The following is a 22,109-nucleotide window of genomic DNA, read 5'->3' on the forward strand; positions in this document are numbered from 1 at the left end:
GGCCTGCCCACCCTCACAGGGAAATCTTCTTCCTAATAGCCCATCTAACCCTGCCCTCTGGCAGTTTAAACCCCTTCCCCCTTGTTGTTCCATCCCTCCAATCATCTTGGTGGCCTCCTCTGGACTTGTCCTTGTCCTTTTTTCTTTTCACGTTTCAGCTCCTTCACGGGGAGGGTTCCCTGTGCATTGTTTCACTTAATCTGTGACTTTCTGCAAAGAATAAACTCCTCATCCCAGCCAAATCCTTCTGATCTGCAAAGCTTGGACATTTGGTGGAGCTTTTCCTGGATAAAACATTTCCTTAGGATTGGATCACAAAGTGCTATGGATGCTAATACTAACAGTTCTTGCTGACTGTGACCTAGAGAATTTGAGTGACAGTGTGTGCTGGGAGCAGCACTGAGGGCAGCAAAAAGCCACAATGGCCCTGATCAGCCTCACCTGGGACCACCCTCCCCAGCCTGGCCGTGGTTCAGGAGCCTGATTTAACCTCATCTGTGGCCCTGTGCTCCCCCTGAGCTGTGTTGTAGAAATACTGCTCTGTAATCCCCGCTCTGGTCCTGCCTTTTAGCTGGATATGGGTTCCTGTTGTAGCTGAGCACCCTGCCCTGTCTCCTCTTGTTTCTCAGGGGGTTTCCTGAGGGGTTTCACCTGGCCCATCCCTTTATTTGGGGCTGTGAGTGGACCCTGTTACCAGCACCTGCTTCTGTCTGCTGTGTTTGTCATCCTTGAACAGCCTCATCTTTAGCAATACTTCTTTGTCTGAGAATTGCCTCAGGTTTATTCTTCCTTCTGACCACGTTTCCAGTGTAATTCCACTAATGAGTAAACTGAGTGTAGATCACTAATGGGGTTAACTCACACGGGGCTCCTGTAATCATTGGCTCTATGTGGCTGAGACACTGGGGCTTGGCTAAGAATAAACCAAGCACGACTGGTTCCACTGCTGGGCAGAGCTCCAGAGCTGTCCTGAGGGTTGATTGCCCGTGACTTTGTGCCACCAAACCTCTGAATTGAGGCCTGAGCAAGCCTGTTTCACCTCCCTTTGGGGCTGAGAGCATGTAGCACATCCTGCTGCTGCTGTTTGGTGTGTGGTAACTCATTAAACCTCAGTTATGCTGTGGGGTCTGGGAACTTCCTGCAAATTTCAGTGGAAACTTCCATGAAGGTTTCCATACCAGGGCAGGGGCTCAGCAACCCATTGAGAGACCCCATCAAAATCCATCTGGGCTCCAAGCAGAGGAGGGCAGAGGTGTGGGAGTAGAGATGCTGCTCAGTGTCTGAGGGAGGCTGGATTGCTTCTTCCCAGAAGCCAAGGCTCTCCAGGGCATGAATGATAACGCTGTGAAAGTCCTCTGCCCTCTTTTCCACAGGGAAAAAGACCTGCAGGGTTAAAGCTACTTGAAAAGTGACAAGGGATCTAAACACCTTTTGGGCAGAATTCCCAGCAGATGCTGTTGGGAATACCGTGGGAAAATTGAATTAATAATATATAAGGGAACCCTGAAGTCCACTTGCTGTGAAAGTCAGTCCCAGACTACCAGCATATCAAGAAACAGTTTTTCTGTCATGTTGTAGGAGGGAAAAAAAAGAGGATAAAATGGATTTATTGTCCTCCCATTGGTGGACCTAACCATGTACCAGTGGAAGAACAATACCAGGTTATTTTTGTTATGGTTATAAAAGTCTTGGAACAAAACAGTTAATAGCAGCAAGCAGCTTGGGTTAATAATTAAGCACCCTCAATGGATGGCTCTGAGCTGTCTGTGACAGGATTTTAGCCTTTTGGGAAAACTTGTCTGGTGGGTTTCAGCACTGGGCAGGGTGACTGACACAACCCCAGCCTGAAACCTCTGGCAGAGCTGGTGCCAAAGGGATGGAGCTCTTGTGCTGGTATTGGAGCCCCTGCACTTCACTCCTCAGAGGAATGGAGGAAGAACAAATTAAGTAAGGTAAGTAAAGCCAGAAAAAGTCCTAAAAGGGATAATAAAATTAAATCCAAATGATATTTTCTGCACCTTCTTTGAAACGCAGCATTCACTTGCACCAGGGCACTGGCCTCTGCCCAGAGCACTTTGCAATGTGTTACTCAAATGTTTGTATTCCTAAACTATTAGAAGAGTTCACAGTTGTTGCTCCCACAAGTGTGCAGTGAGGACAAAGAATACCAATGGGGCTTGTTTTAAAGTTACAGGGAAGGTCTTGGAGCCAGACTCTTGTGAATTCCTCATCCAGTGTTCAAGATGAACCTTTGGAGAATATTTCTGCTGAGTGCTGGCCTGGTGTTCTTGGCAGGTGGGTGATGGAGAGGTGTTGTCTCCAAGCACACCTGTGAAATCCAGTGGGGATTGGATACAGGCTGTCTGTGAGACGTGGAGAAGAACCCCTAAAAGGTGTTGAAAACTGGGAAATTGACTGTGGCACACTGGACATTGTCCACCCTTATTGTTGGTTTTCCATGGCATTATTTCCACAGCCACAGAAGAGATTTCTGGATTAATTTTTAATTCTCTGTGTTCTACCTGGCTTCATATCATACCTGTTGTTTTTTGTTCACTTGATGATAAATATGTCAGTCTTTGCATGTTGATATTAAGGGTTCATGATGCAAAAGTGTCCAATATTTGGCTTCAGTGATCAATACTGATGTTCAGATTGCATCCAAAAAGCTAAAGAGTTGGAAATCTCTTAAAATTTTAATCAGAAAACTGGATATCACTGTAAAATGACTTCTGGAAAATTCTGGTCAGTGGCTGCATGAAAATAAGCCAAATGCTGGTTCAACTCTCACCTTCAGAGAATGAGGGTCCCCCAAATAAATCCTAAATTGTCCTAGGAATTTGTTACCTTCATGAAAGTCATGGCATAGCCGATTATAGGTGACTTAATATCATGAAGATCTTTTCCAGGCCTGTTTGTCTTTCTTAAGGACTTCAGAAGGAAACAGCTGGACAGGCTGTCTTGGAGACAGAAAAGGATATATTTTGTAGGCAGCCTTAATTCTGGGAGGGTGCACAGGACTCATCAAACACATTTCTTTGAGAGATGAAGGAGCAGACACGATGTTTTTCATCTGTAATTCTTGAGGATGACAGGATGCTCCCACTGTAGCTTGGTTCACCAAGCCCTGAAGGCATCAACACCTCCCTGAGGGGAGCTGTAAATGGGGGAGAGCTGGGGGGAAAAAGGATGGGCAACATGATTAGTTTGGGTGGCTGAGAAGGAGAAATGAAATAAAGGATGGGATAACAGGAAGGCAGCTCTCAGACCACTGTGTCTCATCCTGAATAAGTTGTTTTGGATGTTTGCATTTCCCTTCAGCCTGATGGAGCTGGTTTGTTTTTGCAGGGACAGCCTCAGCATCTCTCATCAGGCCCTATGAGGGCAGCATTGCTGGAGGAACATGGATTTCCATCACTCTGGATGGTGAGATTTAAATTCTTATGAAGTATGTGTTGAAATAGAATCATAGAATGGTTTGGTTGAAAGGGACCTTAAAGATCATTTCATTCACCCCCCTGCCATGGGCAGGGACACCTTCCACTAGACCAGGTTCCTCCAAACCTCATCCAACTTGGCCTTGGACACTTCCAGGGATGTAGAAATAACAGATAATCAGTTCTCTTCTGAGGTTTGTGGTTGGAGTGACAAACCCTACCCAACAGAGCCATGGGCTATGACACTCATAGCATGAAATCAGCTTGAAATGATGATTTTATAGCCTATTCATGAAGGTTTATTTCTAAGCAACAGAAGTCAAAATGCCTACTTTATTTTTGCAGGTGTGGGGTTAGAAATTTCTTCCCTTCTCCTGCCCTTTTATTGGAGAAAAGCTGAAAATCTGTTTCTTTCATATGTCCTGTGATGCTGGAGCTCTTAAAACTCTTACGATAAACATGAGACCTGAGTAAAAATCACAGAAAATTATGTCATGTCCATTTGGGCCCAAAATCAAGTGCACAAAGCTAGTTCTGATCTTCCACAGAGAATATTTATTCATTGGGAAGAGAGTTGGTTTCTGAACCGGCTGTAAGAATGATAGCTGGCACAGGTTGCCCAGGGCAGTGGTGGAGTCACCAGGGGGATTTAAAGATGTGTGGAAGTGCACTTGGGGACATGGATTTTACCCTTCCAACTCTGTCCCCATCCCCCTGGGGAAAAAGTGACTGAGTGGCTGTGTGGGGCTGAGTTGGCAGCTGGGGTTAAACCACCACAATTGTGAAATTACACAAACATGGTTTTAAAAAACCTGATCAAGGGCTCTAAGCATTATTCCTAGAGAAAGCTGGGTTGTACCTCCAAAAATGCTTGTTGTGCAACTGGGAGTGATCCTGTCCTCACAGAGCTCTTCTGATTGACTTCCTTGCTTAGGCTCAACATCCTACCAGTTAGAATCTGTCTCTCCAGCCAGTGCATCCCAGCTGGAGGTGTCCCTGGTGAATCCAGACCTGCCCAGGCTGCTCTGTGATGCCTCTCCTCTGCATTTGGACTTTCCCACTATCAAGTGCAGAACAAGGTATGATCCATAGTTACACTGGGGGTGGGACCTTGCCCTCTGTCAAACAGGATCCTCATTTTCCTTCAGTGTCTGCAAAGGCAGTTTGGGAGTTGGAAGAATTCCTACAGCTACTGTGGCCTCACTGAGCACCTCCTAAGCTGGGTTGATTTATTCTTGTTTCAACTTTCATGAAGCACAAGGCTACCTTGAGGCATGAGGGTCACAGTGAGGCTTCTTGGGCAGTCCAGACTCAGACCTTCAAAGGTGTGTAGACATCCAGCTCTCAGAAGCAAAACTCCCAAGAAAATCTTGGAGGAGACTCCATCAGCTTTTGGTGTCCTTGACCTGTCCAAGGTGATAGAGAATAGAACAGGAGATAAATATGGTTCCAAGCAGCAGCTGGGCAGTTTAAGCTGCCTGTTTTCTATCCTGTCATAGCTTTAACACAGGTTGTTGAACTGGAAGACTGGGGTGTCTGAAAAGGACCTAACTCTTCCATATTTTGCTGCTATGATTTGTCTGGGAGTTAATTCTGCTGGGTGCTGTGCTGGGAAACTGTGTGAATCAAGGATGCAGCATTAATTTATGGGCCAGGAAAAAGATGCCCTGCAGATCCAGGCAGCCCTGGGTTATTTTATTACTAATGAATAGCAATTATTTTCTGTGCATGCCTAATGAGAATGTTTGTGTTTTGCATTAACAATAATTTGGGTAGAGTTCCCATGCAGTCCTGTCACCTTCTGCTCTTAAATGTGATCTCTTGCTGAGCTTCCACATGTCTTTTAAACTGTTATTTTAAAGTTGGGCTTCATATGTGTGAAGTTTGGGCTGACAGTGTAAAGCTCCTTTGCTCTATGGAAGTCTCAGTGGACTTGCAGTGAATGGAGACTCTGTAAAGGACTTGGCATTTCCTGAACACAATTTGTATAAAAATAATATAATATTACACATTTTCTTCCACCTAGGCCTTCACCCCAGGAGGGTTTGTACTACGTGGAGGTGATCTTTAAAGGACATGTGATTAACAATCTGACTGAGAAAGAGAACTATTCTTTCAAGGTAATTACCAAGCAAGTACAGAAGTGAGGATGAAGAATTCAAGGTATTGAAGAGAGTGAAGTTTCAACATCATGTCACGGGAAATACCTTGAAGTGGATGGAATCACAGAATGGTTTGGGTTGGAAGGGACCTCTAGGACCACTCAATTCCAACCTAAAGCTAAAAAAAGATGGGAAGAGGCTTTTTGCAAAGGCATGTTAGAGACAGAACCGGGGGCAATGGCTTCAAAGTGAGAGTAGGTTTGGACTGGATGTTTGAAAAAGTCTTTAATGTGAGGGCCTGGCACAGGGTGCCCAGAGAAGCTGTGGCTGCCCCTGGATCCCTGGTGGTGCCCAAGGTCAGGCTGGACAGGGCTTGGAGCAACCTGGGATAGTGGAAGATGTCCTTGCCCATGGGACGGGGGTGGAATGAGGTGATCCTTAAGGTCCCTTCCCACCCAAACCATTCTGGGAATCTGTAATCTCTTGCAGAACAGAATCCTTAACCATGACTGTGTGCTTTGGGATGAGGCCTGGTGTGCCTGGAAGTCATATCCCACCTCTGTGCTAATTTTGAGCAAAAACCCCAGCATTTTCAGTAAATTGCACATTAAAGCTGAAGAGTGATTGGGTGATTCAGAGAGCTCAGAGAGCTGATGAAAAATCACCAGGGGATGCTGTTAATGAGGCACATTCCAAGCTAAATAAACCACAATGTGTCTCTTTGTTTTGAGGCTGGGCCCTGGGAGCTACACATATTAAAAATTAATTTTGCCTCCGCCTTAGACTGGAAAAGCTGCTGCAGGCAGCAACAAGTCTGAGCAGCTCACAAGTGTCACTGGGTCAGCCTGTGGCCCCAGTTTCATGCTGCTTTTGGCTTCTTTCTCCACATCTTCTCCAGCCTGGGGTATGGTGTGATGTTGCCTTTGCTCCCCAGAAGTGGCCCTTTGTCCTGATGGGACATTTGTGGTTGGGGTCTTTTTCCCCCTTGGACTGAGACTGATGAGAGAGAGGAAGTTTTCTCTTGTTCAAACTTGGTTGTTTATTCCTCTTTCATCTACATTACATGCATACAAAGTACAAGGAGCTATTTGCACTAAGATAGAAAAGTGCAAAATGGCAAACAAAGATCCTCTTCAAGGTCTTTTATATGTCTGTTTACCTAATTAACAAATGCCAAGTAAATAATTTTTCTAAGTGACCCAATGACCCCACACCTCTGTGCTGCACTGCAGCATTTTCTATCCAATCACCCACTACTACCCAAAAACCTCTAGAAGAAGAAGATGAAGAAGAAAGAAGAAGGAAAAGAGACAACACCTTAATTCCTTCATCTTGCTTCTTATTTTCTAAACTAGCTTAAACCTTAAAGTTTAATTTTCTCACCCAGTGACTTAAGAAAACTCTCTAATTTACACACTCACACTCTTAGTTTTTCTATTTAACAGTTGTTTTCATGGTGTTATATAAAATTCAGTGCTTTCTTGGATGCCAGAGCCAGGTATCACAGATAAAGGTATATATCTTGCATCTCTGACCCCAACAGCCATTGCTGGAGGAATTTGTTGCTGCTCATTCATTTTTAACATGAGCAGGAGGGAAGGCAAAGGCTGAGCTCTGAAAGGGAAATGGGCTGCAAGGAAAGCTCAGGAAGAAACCCGACATATGCAATGGTATCTTTGAATTAATGCAACAAATTAATTTTGTATGGTATTTCTTAGGCTGTGAGCAGCACATGTAAGTGCCAGTGAGGACATGAGGGGGTCATAAAGGAGGTGAGGAAGATGAGCATGTCCAAAAAGGATGAGGAAGGACCACAAATATGATGAGGAGCAGCTGAGGGAGCTGGGGAGGCTCAGCCTGGACAAAAGGAAGCTCTGGGGGACTTTCTCCAAACCTCCTTGGCAGGAGGATGCAGCCAGGTGGGGGTTGGACTATTCTTCTGCCAAGTTACAAGATACAGGATGAGAAAATCACCTCAAATTGCACCAGGGGAGGTTTAGGTTGGGTATTATGGAAAATTTCTTCCCCAAAGGATTGTCAAACACCAGCCCTGGAGGGATTGAAAAGCCCTGCAAATGTGGCATTTGGGGATATGTTTTACTGGATTTAGCTGTGTTGGATTAATGGCTGGACTTACAATTTTCAAGGTTTTTTTCCTCAGAGGTGAAGCTGGTCCTTTCCCCAAAAAAATCTCTTGTATTGCTGTGAGATGGGCCAAGACAAAGTCTTTGCCCCACTGCTTTAAGGCACCCAACAAACTTGCCAAAGAGTAGCTGGAGTTTTTCACATCTGTGATGATGAAATTGTTCTAAAGGATATACTATTGGGAAGAAAAATGGTGTCACCACTCAAGATAAAATACAGGTTTTAACTTCAGCTAAAGCATGACTTAGAAAGTTGATAGAACTTAGAAAATTGATATACTGCATGTATTAAACTGTGTCTTCTGACACTGGATCAAGCCAGGGTGGGCTATTTGGGCACAAAAAAAGATGTAAAAGTATCACTAATCCTGGCTCTTGAATGGAGAGGGGGTAAGAGGGGTGTAATTCTCCTTATTCCCTTCCCAGAGCAGGACTCTGCTGCAAAGATCAGATGTGTGAGTCTCTGAAATGCAGCTGCTGGTTGTGAGCAGTGCACCATCAGGTGGGGCTGGACTGCTGCAGGAGTAGCTGACATTTCTCTGCAAATTTCTCTTTGCAGTTCTCAGCTGAGCAGACACCTGTGGTTTACCAAATTAATCCATCATCTGGCACCCCAGGTATGGGACCTTTATTAATCTCTGATGCCATACAGACCTTTTGCTTATTGGGGTTTTAGATCAGACTTTAAAGTTACATGAGAATTCATTCACTGATTTTGGTCTGAAAAATTAACTGGAATATAGCAGATCCACCAACCCCCCTAAAATCTATTATTTCTGTATTTCCAGGTTTCATTAGAGAAAATTGAAAATTTGATTCTCAAAGTCCAGATTAATTAAAAGATTTTGGTCTTTCATGAGTTCAAGACAATCACATGGATGATTATATCACACAGATGAGCCTCAATTTAAATCAATCCCTAATTTCCAATTGTTTTCAGGTGTAGTTCAGCTCTAGATTCTCGAGCCTTGCTTTAGGGTGTCAGTATGGCAGTTTCTGTGTGTTGTCTGGATGGATGTTTCACCTCCCACTGAGAATGAAGAGCAAGAAGATAATCTGGCCACAGAAATGTCAAGGTCCTTCTTTAGACCTTCACCCTGTCAGGTGTACAAATGATGTAATTTTGGTTGTCTCATGAGGTTCTACAGAGGAATTGGGTTAGAAAGTGGGGTTTAGTTAACAAAAGAATTGAGGAGAAATGGTCAGCTCAGTTCAAATACAGATCTGCAAAAAAAAAAAAAAAAAAAAGAGAATTTGGGTGTTTTTGGTGGGAAACAAAGACACGTGCTTTGAGAAAAGTGAATTAAGTGCAAAATCATCTTGATCCATGGTAAAAGCTGAGAGTATCTTCAGTGCAGGAACCTCTGCAAAATCCATGAAGACCACAAATTCCACTTGTTCAGCTCACAAAATCTGCAAATAAGTTCTCTGCTTTTAAAAGAGTCTCTTCAATTTCCATTTCCTCTTAAACAGGAAATTTAATACAGATCCATGGGAAGACAATTGCTGGGAGATACGAGACTCTGGACTTCAACGTGGATTATATTGATGGGTAATTATGAACACTCAGCTATCTGCTGCAGTCCCTGTAAATTGGCATTTCTTCCATCAGCATCCTCGACAGCAATAAATTGCAACCAGTTGGCCCAGAATTGCCATTTACTTCCTTTGTGGTTTATTGCAGCTCATGAGTTGGGCTCCAGCAAACTTTGTTAATCTAATTGCAACTGGTCCATTAAGCTGGTTGGTTTGTTTACTGGCAGCACAGTCAATCACAGCTCAGTGTGAATTGTACTGTAATTGCAGCTGGCTGCTGTAGATTTTATTTTGGCTAGCAAATTAAAATTTAACTAATTAAAATAATGTCAGAGTCGAAAAGTTAAATAAATTTTCCCCTTTCCATTTGCATTTTTTTAGAGGAAAAAAACCTATTAGCTTGAAGCAGATGCTCTGGTGAGACAGAAGACTAAGGAGAAGTATTTTGAGACAAAAGGCTTTGTTGTTCACTGCTTTAAACATTCTGTATTTGTTTTCTTGTTCTCAGAGGTTTGATAATTATTTAATTTTTTTTTTAATGTTGCTTCTCTGGTAACATGCAACAGAGAAAAGCAGCTAGGTTTAAAAAAAACTTATTTTAGGACAACAACCTGTTTAAACACAGTAAATCCAAAATGAGCATCAATGCTGTCCTGCTGTGTGTCACATGTGTTTCCATATGCACGGATATATTATCAAATGTTAATTTATAATTTCTGTGCCAATGGCAGTGAAGAACTAAGCCCAGGTAAATATTTTAAAGCTAAACTATTAATCCATGGTTACTCTGCTGACAGTTTAAGGATCATTTCAGGAGCCAGGAAAGACATGTATCCTTGGTAGTTAAAATTTTAATTGAAGCAGCAGATATTTAACAATGAGATGCTTTTTAACTTCTCAAATTGATTGGAAATGTCTTTTGTTAAGTGATTAAACTCCTTGCTGGCATGAAGGGAAGTCCAGTGCAGATTCCTGCCATGCCATCCCTACACTGTGCACATCAGCATCCTTTGTTTGGTATCAGTTATTGTTTTACCTGCTTCTGGTGGAACCTTTGATCAGAGGGAAGAAAGGCTGCTCTGTCTGGGTGAGGCTGGACGTGCCTGCAGTGCTCTGCTGCCAGATTATTCATTTACAGCTCAGCCTCACCAAAAGGAAATGGCCTCAAAATCCCAGCATACCAAACAGGTTCCTTTTGCAGCTTCACATGAATAATTTGCCCATTTTTGGTGTGTTAGGAAATAGGTACCAGGTGGGGACTCAGACTTGACCAGAGCACTCTGTCACTCAGTCACGCTGATTCAGGATCTGGAGCAAAAAAAAAAAAGAATGTTTTTTATACTTTCAAGTGTGTTCTGCACTTTTTTCCATGCTTTATATGGGATGCACTGGTCCAGTGATGCTGAACAAACATTTGGAAGCAGTGATTTTTGTTTTAAGTCTTCCTAAAAAGGAAATCTTCTCAATATCAGTCACCTGTATTAGTAAAAGCAAGCTCTTTTAGGAAAAAACCTCATCAAACTGCATTCTGAAACATGGGCCATAGAAAACTGCACTGTGAGGGATGGGTCAGCACAAAGTGTTTGCATTACAGGTTTTAATTACCTATTTCCTTTAATTGCCTGTTAATTCTCAAGCAATCATTGCCAGCCTTTGCTTATCCTGCTAATTAATCTGAATTTATTCCTCCCACCTTCTTCCTCCTCTCCAGTGGAAGTTGTCCCATATTGATTCTTTAAGGAACAGATATTTAATTTTTTTATCAGGAGTTTGGGTGATTTCTGCTGGAAGTTGTTTGTAGTGTTTTTCCTCAATGAATGCTGGCTGCTGATTTTAAAAGGATCAGGTTTTCATCTGCATCACATCATATTTTTCCTGTTTATTTTTTTGCCCAGGCCAGCTGTTCTTACCTCAGAAGGAGATGGATGGAGCAGTCTCTGCTCTTTTGCTGACAGGAGAGCTGGAAGCACGTCAGTTCTTCTTTACTTTGGGTTTGTGTTGGTGCAAGGGCTCAGCACAACTTGTGCACAAAAAAAAAATGTGTTTTTTGGAGGAACTCTGCTGCTTTGGCTTAAAGTGGAGACAGACCCTAGGGAGTTATGGTCTGTGATGGGGTGGGTGAGGGCTGCTGGCTTTCTGCAGCTTCAGCCCCTTGAATGTAAATGTGAGTTAACGATGGGAATTGTGTCATTCCAGGACTCCAGAGGGCTGATGTAGTGCCAGCACATCTGTTTTAATTACCTGCTCATTCTCACAGTTCAGGAACCTGCAGAGGAGCAAGTAGAGGGGGAACATTTTTTGTCCTTCTATTCACCCTCCCCTTGTGCCTGCATTTGTCCCTGCTCAGTTTTTTTATTTCAAGGGGGGGTTCTGAAGGCCACCAACAGCATCAGCTTCTAGAAATAGGTGTTAGGGAACAAGCTGGAGCACTGCTGCTCCTCTCAAGCTGCTGAACTCTTCATCATTAGTGGCAAGATGTTGTTCCTCTCCCATCTCACCTGCTTCACTCCCATGTTCCTAAAGACAGCAAACCATGACTACCTTGGGTGTATAAGCCCACATCTTCTACTGGTTAGTTGATTCTACTATGTTTTGCTTGTTTTCTGCTCCCAGGGCTCAGTGAAGTCCTTTGTCTCTCCACAGTTACCCTGTTCAGGTGAAGGATGGACTGGGGACTCTGCAGTGCCGGGTGGAAGGGAACCACATAGGTTGGTGAAAAGGGGTAAAAGCCATGGGTTTCTGTCATTCCTGCAGCTCCAGAGGATGGAGGGAGGAGGGTTTCTGTCATGAGTTGCTGTCCTGTCTCCAAAGCTGGAGTGTGGCTCAGGGCTGAGTCCACAAAAGCAGCTTCAGATCAAGGTGTGCCAGCCTTCAGCACAGCCTCTGCCACGGTTTGTGTCCCCTGCACGGCCTGGGAGGGCATGGAGGGAAACCACGACGTGGTGTGGACATTGCTGACAGCCAGCAGGGTGATCTGGGGTCCTTGCTCATTTTCTTACCTTAATCTTCCTTGTCTGTGATGGACCTTCCCTTTAGTGCTTTATTGGAGGAGTAAATAGGGTGTTCCCTTCTGTTCAGAGCCTCTCCAGTAGCAGGGGGATCCCTTTCATTTTTCCTCCCTTCCAAGCACCCTGAAGAAGTTTCTAATTTCTTGTGGAGGCTTTGAGCTCCAGCCTTCCTGTTGGGAAAGATATTGTGGGTTAAATATGTAAAACAGACTTTTCTTGTTGTTGTAAGGAAGGGAGAATGAGGCCTAGGGAATCAGGACAAGATTTGGTGGGATTTACTCTATACTTCTGCCTTAAAGCATTATCATTTTTCTCTCCCCCAGGGTCCCACAACATCAGTTTCTCGGTGTTTAACAAAGGAAAGTGAGTAAAAGAATAATTTCTCTCTTCTTCTCTGGTTTTACATGGGAATACAGCTGCATTTGAGTCCAGGATGAGTGAACAATGTTTTTCCTGAATCATGATTTGATTGCTTAGATAAAAGGTTTTGCTGTCTTGAGAAGATGGTGGTTTGATTGGGGAGAAAAAAAAAAAAAGGGGAATTTTTCTCTCATAGCATTTCCACATTGGTGTTTTATACTTTACCTTCAGTGTCCAAAACATAAGATACCTTATCTTGGACAAGGAGGATTCAGGAAGGATCCTGAATGATCTTCCTGAAGGTGGATGGATTCAGATTGGATATTAGGGGGAAATCCTTCCCTGTGAGGGTGGGCAGGCCCTGGCACAGGGTGCCCAGAGGAGCTGTGGCTGCCTCTGGATCCCTGGAAGTGTCCAAGGCCAGGCTGGACAGGGCTTGGATCAGCCTGGGACAGTGGGAGGTGCCCCTGACCACGGCAGGGGGTGGAACTGGATGTTCTTTATCATCCCTTCCCACCCAAACCATTCTGGGATCTGTTAAATCTAGCTGAATTAAATCCTTTCATCTTCTTTTTGACTATTCATCCAAATGGGAAAGAATTTAACCATAAAAGGAGGTGAAAACAGGTTCTGACTGTGTCAAAACATACTTTACAATGTGCTGGTACTTGTAATAAAGTGCTTCAGCCATGTAATGGGGGTCTCATGAATCATTGCCTCCATGTGCTGGCGAAGGGAATTGTTTTAGCTTGCAGAAATGTTCCTCTGGAGAGTGAGAATTCAGCCCTGCCAAATAAAGGTCTGTTTTTCTTTACATGGCCCAGCATCTCTCAGGCAGTTTCTCTCTTGCAGGTCAGCAGTGGACAAAGGTGCTTGGCTCATCAGTGCCAAACAGGAGCTTTTCCTGTATCAGACTCATCCAGGTATTCACTGACCCACCTGTCTTCCACTGGTCCTAGCGTGATCTAAGCAAAGACCTCTCACTCTTGCTTTTCCCAGGGATCTAATCCTGTTCTGTCCTCATGTTTTGGTGTTCCACTCCCCTGGTATGGGCTTGACTAAGCAAAAAGCTGCAGATCAAAAACGACGAGAAAACCAGATTTCTGTGTTGTTCCTTGTGCTGTCAGATCAGTTATAGAGTCAAAGTCTTGCTCATTGAGCAGCTTTTCCCACTTAAATCACTCTGTATTTGGTGAGGCTGGAATTTTGGAAATGCAGACTTCAGGATGAGAACTCCCACATCAGCTACAGGGAGGAGATGATGTTCAGCTACTCCAAGATTTGAGATCTGGATAAGTGGTGAATGGCCCAGTGCTGCAACATTAGTTAAAAAATTTATTTAAGGTACATAAAAATTACCTGCATGTGACATTTCAAGCTGTATTGTAGCCAACTCTTTGTTAAGAAGGGTAATTTTATGTGTCTATTTACAGTTCAATGCAGAGTAAAATGAAATAACCATACATGAAGTTGGTTGTGGGCAGAGCTTGAGCAGAAAGATCTGCTAGATCTGTCCAGTAGACAGTACTGTAAAATACTGTAGTCAATACTGTAAAATTTGTGTTTACACCAGATAAATTAATAAAAATAATGCAGGTATAGACCAAAATCCCTAATCTTCTTATTAATAACCTCTTTTTTTTCAGAGCTATACAAGTATAACTGGGTGGTTAAACTCCAAAATGAGTGTAAAGTGGGCAATGGTCATCAAAAAGATTAATAATTTTCCTGTGGCATGGGACACCTGTAACAGATAAAATCCTAAAAGGATCTCATGGTCATGATGTGGACACTCAGATATTCAGCTCCCTCCATTTGTCCCTGAAGTCTGAGGGGTGATTGGAAGGGGTGGTAACATTTAAACCTAAGGACTAAATTGAGACATGAGTCAGAGAAGGTCAACAGATCAAAACGGTTTTAATTCTGCTTTTTTTTTTTTTTTTTCTTTTTCTTTTTCCCCCCAGAGATCCTCAATAGCACAGAACAGAGCAGTTTGCAATCTGAGCAAACAGATGCAGCCACTGCTGAGTAACAGCCCGAGCACTGCAGTGCTCCCCCTGCCATGTGGCCACGTTATCCCTGCTGTTCATTCCTGGTGTCATCCCAGGGGCTGCCAAAAAAAGGGATCAGTGAGAAGCTGGATTCATTCACAGGAGCCTGCTCTGGCTGGAAATGCACTGCAGGCTTTCCCAGAAATGGGGCTGGGATGAACCTCTGCAAGGCTGGTGCTCAGATCCCTCTTTTCCTTCCCCTGCAGAGATATTTTCCGTGTTCCCAGCCGGAGGGAGCCTGGCAGGGGGCACAGATCTCACTGTCACTGGGGATTTCTTTGAGGAGCCAGTGCAGGTCACTGCTGCAGGTAAGAACAGAAACATGTGAATTCTTTCTCTAGACATACAGTTTGGCCCTGGCTGCAAAACCCAAGAGATGTTCAGGGATACCAGTGTGGGAGTTGTAGGACTCATCTCCAGGAAGGTCCAGTTATTGTGATTTTGGGCATGAACTGTTCTGTTTGCTGGTAGTACCAGCCCAGGCTTGTGGCAAAATATTGATCCCATTTGGGAACAAGGTGGATGGGAGAGGATTCTGCCTCTCTGCTCTGGTGAGACCCCACCCAGAGTATCACATCCAGGGTCCTCAACACAGGAAAATCATGGACCTGTTGGAATGAATCCAGAGGAGGGTCACAGAAATGATCAGAGGGATAGAACACCTGTACTATAAGGAAAGGCTGAGAGGGATGGGGCTGCTCAGACTGGAGAAGATGAGGTTCCAAGGAGGCCTTGGAGCACTTTCCAGTTCCTAAAGGAACTCCAGCAGAGCAACCTGGTCTAGTGGAAGGTGATGCTGTCCGTAGAAAGGTGCTTGGAACTCCATGTGTGTAAGTCCCTTCCTACCCACAGCATCCCAGGACTCTGAGATGTGTTTATGCTGCAGCTCAGCTGTGTTTCCAAGTCTCCCACAGCACATTTGTCTCCTCTCCCTGCTGCAGGTGTTCCCTGTAAAGTCAAGCACGTCTCTCCCCGGGAAATCAGATGCACCACCGAGCCTGTTGGCAAGGGCAGGAGGCTTGGTGCCCCCCAGCCAGGTGAGGTGTTCCTGGAGCTCCAAACAAGCAAATACACACAGAAATGCAGGGCAGAGCCCTTTGGTGATGAATGAGATCAAGAGACAGGGCTTTCCAAAACACTGCTTCCACAGCAAGTCGGTTTCTTTTGGGGTGGTAGGGAAGGGGGCTACAAATAATCCAAGGGCTGGAGCGCCTCTGCCATGAGGAAAGACTGATGAGACAGCTGGGGTTATCCAGCCTGGAGAAAAAAACACTCCAGGGACACCTGAGATCCCTTTCCAGTACCTAAAAGGGGCTTTCAGAAACATGGGGATAAACTTTTATTAGGGACTTTTATTAATAATAGGACAGGGGGTGATGGTTTTAAATTAAAAGCTATTTAAATTATTTCTAAGGAAGGTATTTTTTTTACAAAGAAGGGGCTGAGTCCATGGCAGTTTGCCCAGAAAGGTGGTGGATGCTCCATCCCTGCAAGCATTCAAGGCAACCTGCTCTGGTTGGAGATGTCCCTGCTCCTGGCAGGAGGTTGGGCTGGATAAACTTGAACTGTGCCTTCCAGAGCATTCTGTGATTCTGTAGGCAGGAAAACCAAGGTGGAGGGTTCAGCCCACCATGTGCAGACAGGAGATGGTGGGAGGAAGATCAGACTGGTGTCCATGAATCTGGAAAATGATGGGAAAAATGAGTGGATAACATTTAGAGGAAGGATAGCTGAACTGGAGCTACTGAAGAGGCTTCTGGGGACACTCCTGGAGTGGAGCATTGCAGTAGGAGACTTCAGTGCACAAAATGAGGCTTAACTTTGACTGTGGGTCATCTCAGTGCCTTTTCCTGCAAGAGCAGACATGTGAGAGGTTGGATGTTCTCTCTGCAAAGTTTTGTTATTTCTGGTGGAGGCTTTCAAGGTAAAACAAATTCCCTAGAGTGAGATCTGTGTTCTGCCTCAGACTGCAGAATACCCCACAAACAGAACCAATTTATTATTAAAATTTTCTCTCTGGCCTGCCTCCTACAGCACTGACTCCAGCATGTGCTGTGGGATTTCTGCTGGCTGCTGCTGAGAATACTTTTGTTTTAACTTTCTAGGAAACAGAGGGCTTCTCTTTGAAGTCTGGGATGATGCCTCTGATCTGACAGAAGCAGGTCCTGGATACAGATGGCAGTTTGTACCTAATGCCAGCTCCCCAGTAAGGTTTCTGTCTGGGGCAAAGAAGTCCTTCAGGTACTCAGTGATCTTAAAAAGAGATGAAGCCATGGCAATCACCTTTAGCAGTGTAAGGTGTAGCAAAAACACCTGACAGCTCTTTATAGCAGAGCCTCACTGCATAGCTCCTATAAATCAAAGCAAACCCTTTGCTCCGAGGTCCTTTTGAAGCTTAAAATATGCAGTGAAGTGCTTTATTTTTTCTGCCTTTTGACTTCCCTCAGTATTTCTGCTCTACCTGGCCTAGTTATGCTGAAATACCAGAGAAAAAAAATAAAAATTGCTCTGGAAGTAGAAGGAGCTCCAATTTGAGGCTGTTTTGGGCTGGAGCTCTGGTCAGGTGTGGAGGGGCAGATTCTCAGCTGATGCTGGCAGCAAAAGTGGAGTTAATACAAATAAATAAGTTCCTGAATTGTGTTGGTTCCTATTGCCTCTTAAGATATGACCTTGAAAATCTGTGCAATGTGCATGAATTCTTACATTTTTCTACCACTTCTCTGTTTTAGTTTGATTCTGAGTGTAGTTTTGACTTTTTCCTGTGTGTTCAGGGTTAAGACTTTGTTTGAGGAGAAATGCACTTAAATGCAACAAAATCATACTTAGTTTCATTGAACTGTTTCTTCTTTCCTTTTTGAAACTTTTGTGAAGCATAATTGACATTTAATGTGAAATTGGGTCATTTTGAGGTTACTTCAGCTTTAAAAATGGCAAGGTTTTCTTTGTTAAAATGGTTTAAAGATGTTTTCTTGTTACTCAGTGTAGATGTGAAGGTGAGGTGTGTTGTTTGGGGTTTTTTTTGCTGTAACTCTTTGTATATTATGGATGTTCTGTTTTTGTTCAGCTCCAGACTCCGTGGATTTTTTGTGGCTCCTCAGACCAACAATTACACCTTCTGGATTCAGGCAGATGGTCAGGCATCTCTCTACTTAAGTTTGTCCCAAGATCCAAAACAGAAGGTATTATTCTTGGTAGAGAAAAATTAGATGAAATGAAAAACAAGGATGAAAAGGGTTTTAATTAAGTGGGAATTTCCCCAGTGTGAATTGGTTTATTGTCTCTTATGAATTATTGCAGAGTCAAATCTATGTGATTATTTTTGATATTTTACATCGGCTCTATCCATTATATAGCTTATAAAAAAAGTAATTCTTGCAACCAGAGTAATTGATTGTCTTTTCCAGAAGATTTTTTTTGTCAGTTCAGAATTTTTCTCTCTGAACTGAAGACATCTATTAAAAGTTATTTGGGGAACTGTTATTAGTGCTAGGGGAAGGCATAGGAATTATCTTCTTTATGTTATTGAATCTTAAAGTGTGGGTGTGGCTTTTCCTATATAATAGCAAGGAATTAGTGAGCCATCAACCCATGGCTGTCAGTTATAAACACGAATATATTGTTTGTTTTTTTTTTATTTTTGGAGCTGTGGCATTGGACTAAATGTTATTTGGGGCTGGATAAATGTCACTAACTGGTTTAATGGCTTCAAACTGAAAGAGAGTTGGTTTATATTGGATATTAGGCAGAAATTCTTCCCTGTGAGGGTGGGCAGGCCCTGGCACAGGGTGACCAGAGGAGCTGTGGCTGCTCCTGGATCCCTGGAGGTGTCCAAGGCCAGGCTGGATGGGGATTGGAGCAGCCTGGGATAATAGAAGGTGTCCCTGCCCATGGCAGGGGTTGGAATGAAATGTTTTTTGATGTCCCTTCCCACCCAAACCATTCTGTGATTTGGTTGTTCTGCACACAGGTGAGAATTGCTTCTCTTCCTGCCGGCAACTTGGAGTGGTCTGAGAACTGGGTGAAGAACTGGAGTGAACTTTGGCAGCCAAAATCCCAGAAATTTGAGCTAACTGCTGGTTCAAGGTACTACCTGGAAGCACTGCATCATGCCAAGACACCCAGCAAGGGGATGAGAGTTGGAGTCCAGATACACAACACGTGGCTGGACCCCCATATGGTGAACAGCTACTACACTGAGAGGCATGAAATTCGGGCTCGTGCCTTGCATCTTCCAGAAGTGCAGGTCAGTGCTGCCTGCTACTGCCTTGCTGGTGCTAGATGTGAAAAAATGTGTGTTCCCACCTTGTTTCCACCCTCCTGAGGCAGCTGATGTCTAGCATCAGGAGCTGATGAGAAGAGCATCGTGAGCTGAATCTGTGTGTGGTTTTTATGAACATTAGTGGGTGTGCGTAAACACTCAAGAATGAGGGAAGTTTTTTTCCTAATGGTTAAACTCCTGCAAATCAGGAGATTTAGGGACCATTTGTAGCTGCACAGGTCATGTATCCCTTGTTCTCTGTCAATCCTGTTCCTTGTAGGACAAGGGCAGTTTCAGAGTAGCTGAAGCGACTCTCGGAAGGGATCCCTGGTTCACAGGGGCTTAAAAAGGCAAAGTGCTGGCTGTAAAATCCTCTCAGCAGAAGACGCCAGGTTTGAAGTGTCTCATGCAGTTTGCATCTGTTTTTATTTCTTGATTTGCTTCTCTTTTTTTTCACCAGATGTTGGCTGTGTCTGGTACAGGTTATTTCAGTATCTCCTGGAACAGCACGCTGAGGATGATCCCCACGAATGCTACAGCTCACCAGGTAGGTGCCATTAAACAGAGACATGGGGTCCTCTGATGGGGTACAATTGGTGCTCAAGAGAAGTTAAGATTTGGCCCAGAAAATGAGATAAAATTTTCGTGCTGTAGAGGTGATTTTTTATTTTATTTTATTTTTTTTCTAAGTCTTACAATGGGATTTTTTTTTTCTTGAGTGTTGACTCCCAGGTGTATTCTGAGCTTATCACAGTATCCAGATATCTTGGGCTTTCACTGATCCAGATCCTTGGACTTCTCCTCTAAGGCCAGATGTGTGTTGTGTGGCTCTGGCTTCTTCAGCAGCCCACAGTCTCTTGATGTGGCAATTTGTCAACATTAAAGCGACCCTGAGTGATGGCTCCATGCCAGTCATTAGTCTGAGGATGTCTCACACCCTGAAAGCTCTCAGATATGGAAGTTTACATTCTGTTGAGATAAATTTTATTATATTATTATTTACCATTTTAATTCTTTTAATATTTGGCTGCCTGCTTGTTCAGAGCTGCTGTGCCACTGATCCCTAGCTGATGAAAAATGAAGTGATGATGTGTGTGCTGGAGTCTCTGCTGAAATTATTGCAACTAACTGCTTTTCACTTTCTTAATTTCTTTTAAAGGTGCAAGCAGCAATAGAAGAACTCCTTTCAGTAGGATGTGAAATTGAGCCAACTTCTGCTAAAATCCTTTTTCACTGTGGTTTTGAGAAAGAAGGTAGGGGACTTCTGTGGCAAATAAGCAGTATTTATTGTGAGAATTGATCTTCTTTTATGACATAAATGTTCTTTAAACTTTTACTGGTAGTAAATTTAAACTTTTAATGGCTGTAAGTACATATTCATTTTTATTATCCATTTCTTGTATGCATGCATTCAAAACAACATGATCAATATAATAACAACAATCAATATAAAAAATCAATATAATAACAACATGATCAATATGATAAATAGTGATAGAACAGTCAGAGTTGGAAGGGATCCACAAGGATCATCAAATCCAGCTCCTGTACCTGTACAGGGCAACCCCAGGAATCTGTGCCTGAGAGTGTTGTACGAAGACTTCTTGGACTCTGCCAGGAGAATTCTTAGAGTATTGACAATTTCTGGGTACCCACTTGTATTTTCATAAATCTTTACTATATTGGTGTCTTCTGAATCACTTTGAAACCTCTCATTTCCTCTTTATTTTTTTTTTAAATTTTTTTAATCTATCAGATATGAAGAACATCACCACCACAGGACACGTTGTCAGTGGAACAGAGCCTTTCTGTGGGAGGTTCAGCATCCACAGACCAAGCCAGCTGGTGAAAATTTCCCCATCAATGCTACCAAGATATGACCTTACTAAATACACACATGTGAGTGGCTGCTCTTAACAGAGCAGCTTGCACTGGGCACTGAATGCTCAGAGCCTAATAAACAACATAAAGTCATCTGCTCAGCTGATAATTCCCCCAAATCTACCAAGCATTGTATCTTAGCACAGGGCAGAGCATCTTTTATTTGGTTTGAGAGTGGTTTTGGATCTCTGAGATGTAGATTCTGTTTAACACACCTGGCTGTTAACTGTTCCTGGGGAAACAACCCTTGCTGTGGGAAAGGAAAAAGTGGGATGATGTTGGAGAAGGGTGGAAGAGACAAGGACAACCATTTCTTGACAAAACAAAAAAATCCTTTATTGTTTGGCAATCCATTGTTGCTCACTTTTGTTTTCATCTTGTGCTTTTGACAGGAATAAGCCCAAAACTTCAGGGAAGCCCCAGGGGTCAGTTTGATGCCATGGTGTGGCACACCTGGGTGCCAAAACTGGCTTCTACAGTTCTTATTCCCTCTCCAGCTCTCTTGGAAGGAGCCCCTTTAGGCACTGGAAGAGGATTTAAGGTTTCCCCACAGTCTCTTATTCTCCAGGCTGAAGAACCCAGAGTTAAACCAGAACTGAAGTAGAATATCTCCCTTTACCTTACATCATATATAAATTAGCTGTGTTTTGATTTGTGAAAAATCTTTCCCCCACTTTTGCAGGTGTGTTTTGCACATAAAGGCCACATGAGCAATATCCTTCATCTCTCAGTGTCCTACACCAACATCTCCTCATGTCCAGTGAGGAGAAACCTCACCTGCCAATGGGACTTCAATGAAACTGACTCTAAAAGGTATCCAGACAATTACAGTTATCAGAGATTACATCCTGCATAGCAGGAAGGTGCAGTAGGAAAACTGAGGGAAGTTCTTATTTATATAGGAATAATTTGTTAGTTGGAGTAATCTGACAAAAGCTCTGTCCCTACAGAAGCATTGCTGGAATGTGTTTTCATTCTTTTTGGAGGATTTAATCAGTAAATTTTCACGTTTCTTGTTATGTGCACTATTTTACCTCAGTGTCACACAGGTATACTTGAAGATTTTTGAGAACATAAATTTCCCAGTTTATTTCCCAGTTGATTTTCTGCAGTAATAGAGAGAATTGCTTGTTTTTTCACTCCACCCTTTGAAAATTGGTGTAGCCTTTAATTTTCTTTATTCACTTAAAATTCCATGAGTGGAAAACTTTTGGTAGCAGACATAAAGCTTAGAGCAGGCAGACTTAAAAAATAATCAGGAGTGTCTGAAGAACCTGAAGAGAACTGAGGGGTTGAATTCTGGGTTGACCCACATTGGGGTCACTGATGCTG

At 43.3% G+C, this 22,109-nt stretch overlaps 1 protein-coding gene across 1 annotated transcript in view; it reads left to right on the plus strand.

The window, feature by feature from the left end:
- Positions 1 to 499: 499 nt before the first annotated feature.
- PKHD1 (PKHD1 ciliary IPT domain containing fibrocystin/polyductin) overlaps positions 500 to 22,109 on the plus strand; it is a 235,370-nt gene continuing 213,760 nt past the window's right edge. The window contains exons 1-21 of the mRNA XM_023924235.2: positions 500 to 1,087; positions 1,814 to 1,952; positions 2,189 to 2,295; positions 3,349 to 3,426; positions 4,372 to 4,516; positions 5,464 to 5,557; positions 8,243 to 8,300; positions 9,157 to 9,235; positions 11,115 to 11,189; positions 11,863 to 11,927; positions 12,551 to 12,590; positions 13,440 to 13,510; positions 14,845 to 14,946; positions 15,580 to 15,675; positions 16,744 to 16,879; positions 17,703 to 17,817; positions 18,606 to 18,881; positions 19,357 to 19,443; positions 20,056 to 20,149; positions 20,653 to 20,795; positions 21,460 to 21,590. Coding sequence (XP_023780003.2) covers positions 2,244 to 2,295; positions 3,349 to 3,426; positions 4,372 to 4,516; positions 5,464 to 5,557; positions 8,243 to 8,300; positions 9,157 to 9,235; positions 11,115 to 11,189; positions 11,863 to 11,927; positions 12,551 to 12,590; positions 13,440 to 13,510; positions 14,845 to 14,946; positions 15,580 to 15,675; positions 16,744 to 16,879; positions 17,703 to 17,817; positions 18,606 to 18,881; positions 19,357 to 19,443; positions 20,056 to 20,149; positions 20,653 to 20,795; positions 21,460 to 21,590 — 1,937 coding nt within the window. The 5' untranslated portion in view covers positions 500 to 1,087; positions 1,814 to 1,952; positions 2,189 to 2,243. The remainder of the gene's footprint in view (positions 1,088 to 1,813; positions 1,953 to 2,188; positions 2,296 to 3,348; positions 3,427 to 4,371; positions 4,517 to 5,463; positions 5,558 to 8,242; positions 8,301 to 9,156; positions 9,236 to 11,114; positions 11,190 to 11,862; positions 11,928 to 12,550; positions 12,591 to 13,439; positions 13,511 to 14,844; positions 14,947 to 15,579; positions 15,676 to 16,743; positions 16,880 to 17,702; positions 17,818 to 18,605; positions 18,882 to 19,356; positions 19,444 to 20,055; positions 20,150 to 20,652; positions 20,796 to 21,459; positions 21,591 to 22,109) is intronic.

This window comes from Cyanistes caeruleus, chromosome 2 (genome assembly GCF_971803275.1).
Source record: "Cyanistes caeruleus chromosome 2, bCyaCae1.hap1.1, whole genome shotgun sequence".
Taxonomy (NCBI): domain Eukaryota; kingdom Metazoa; phylum Chordata; class Aves; order Passeriformes; family Paridae; genus Cyanistes; species Cyanistes caeruleus.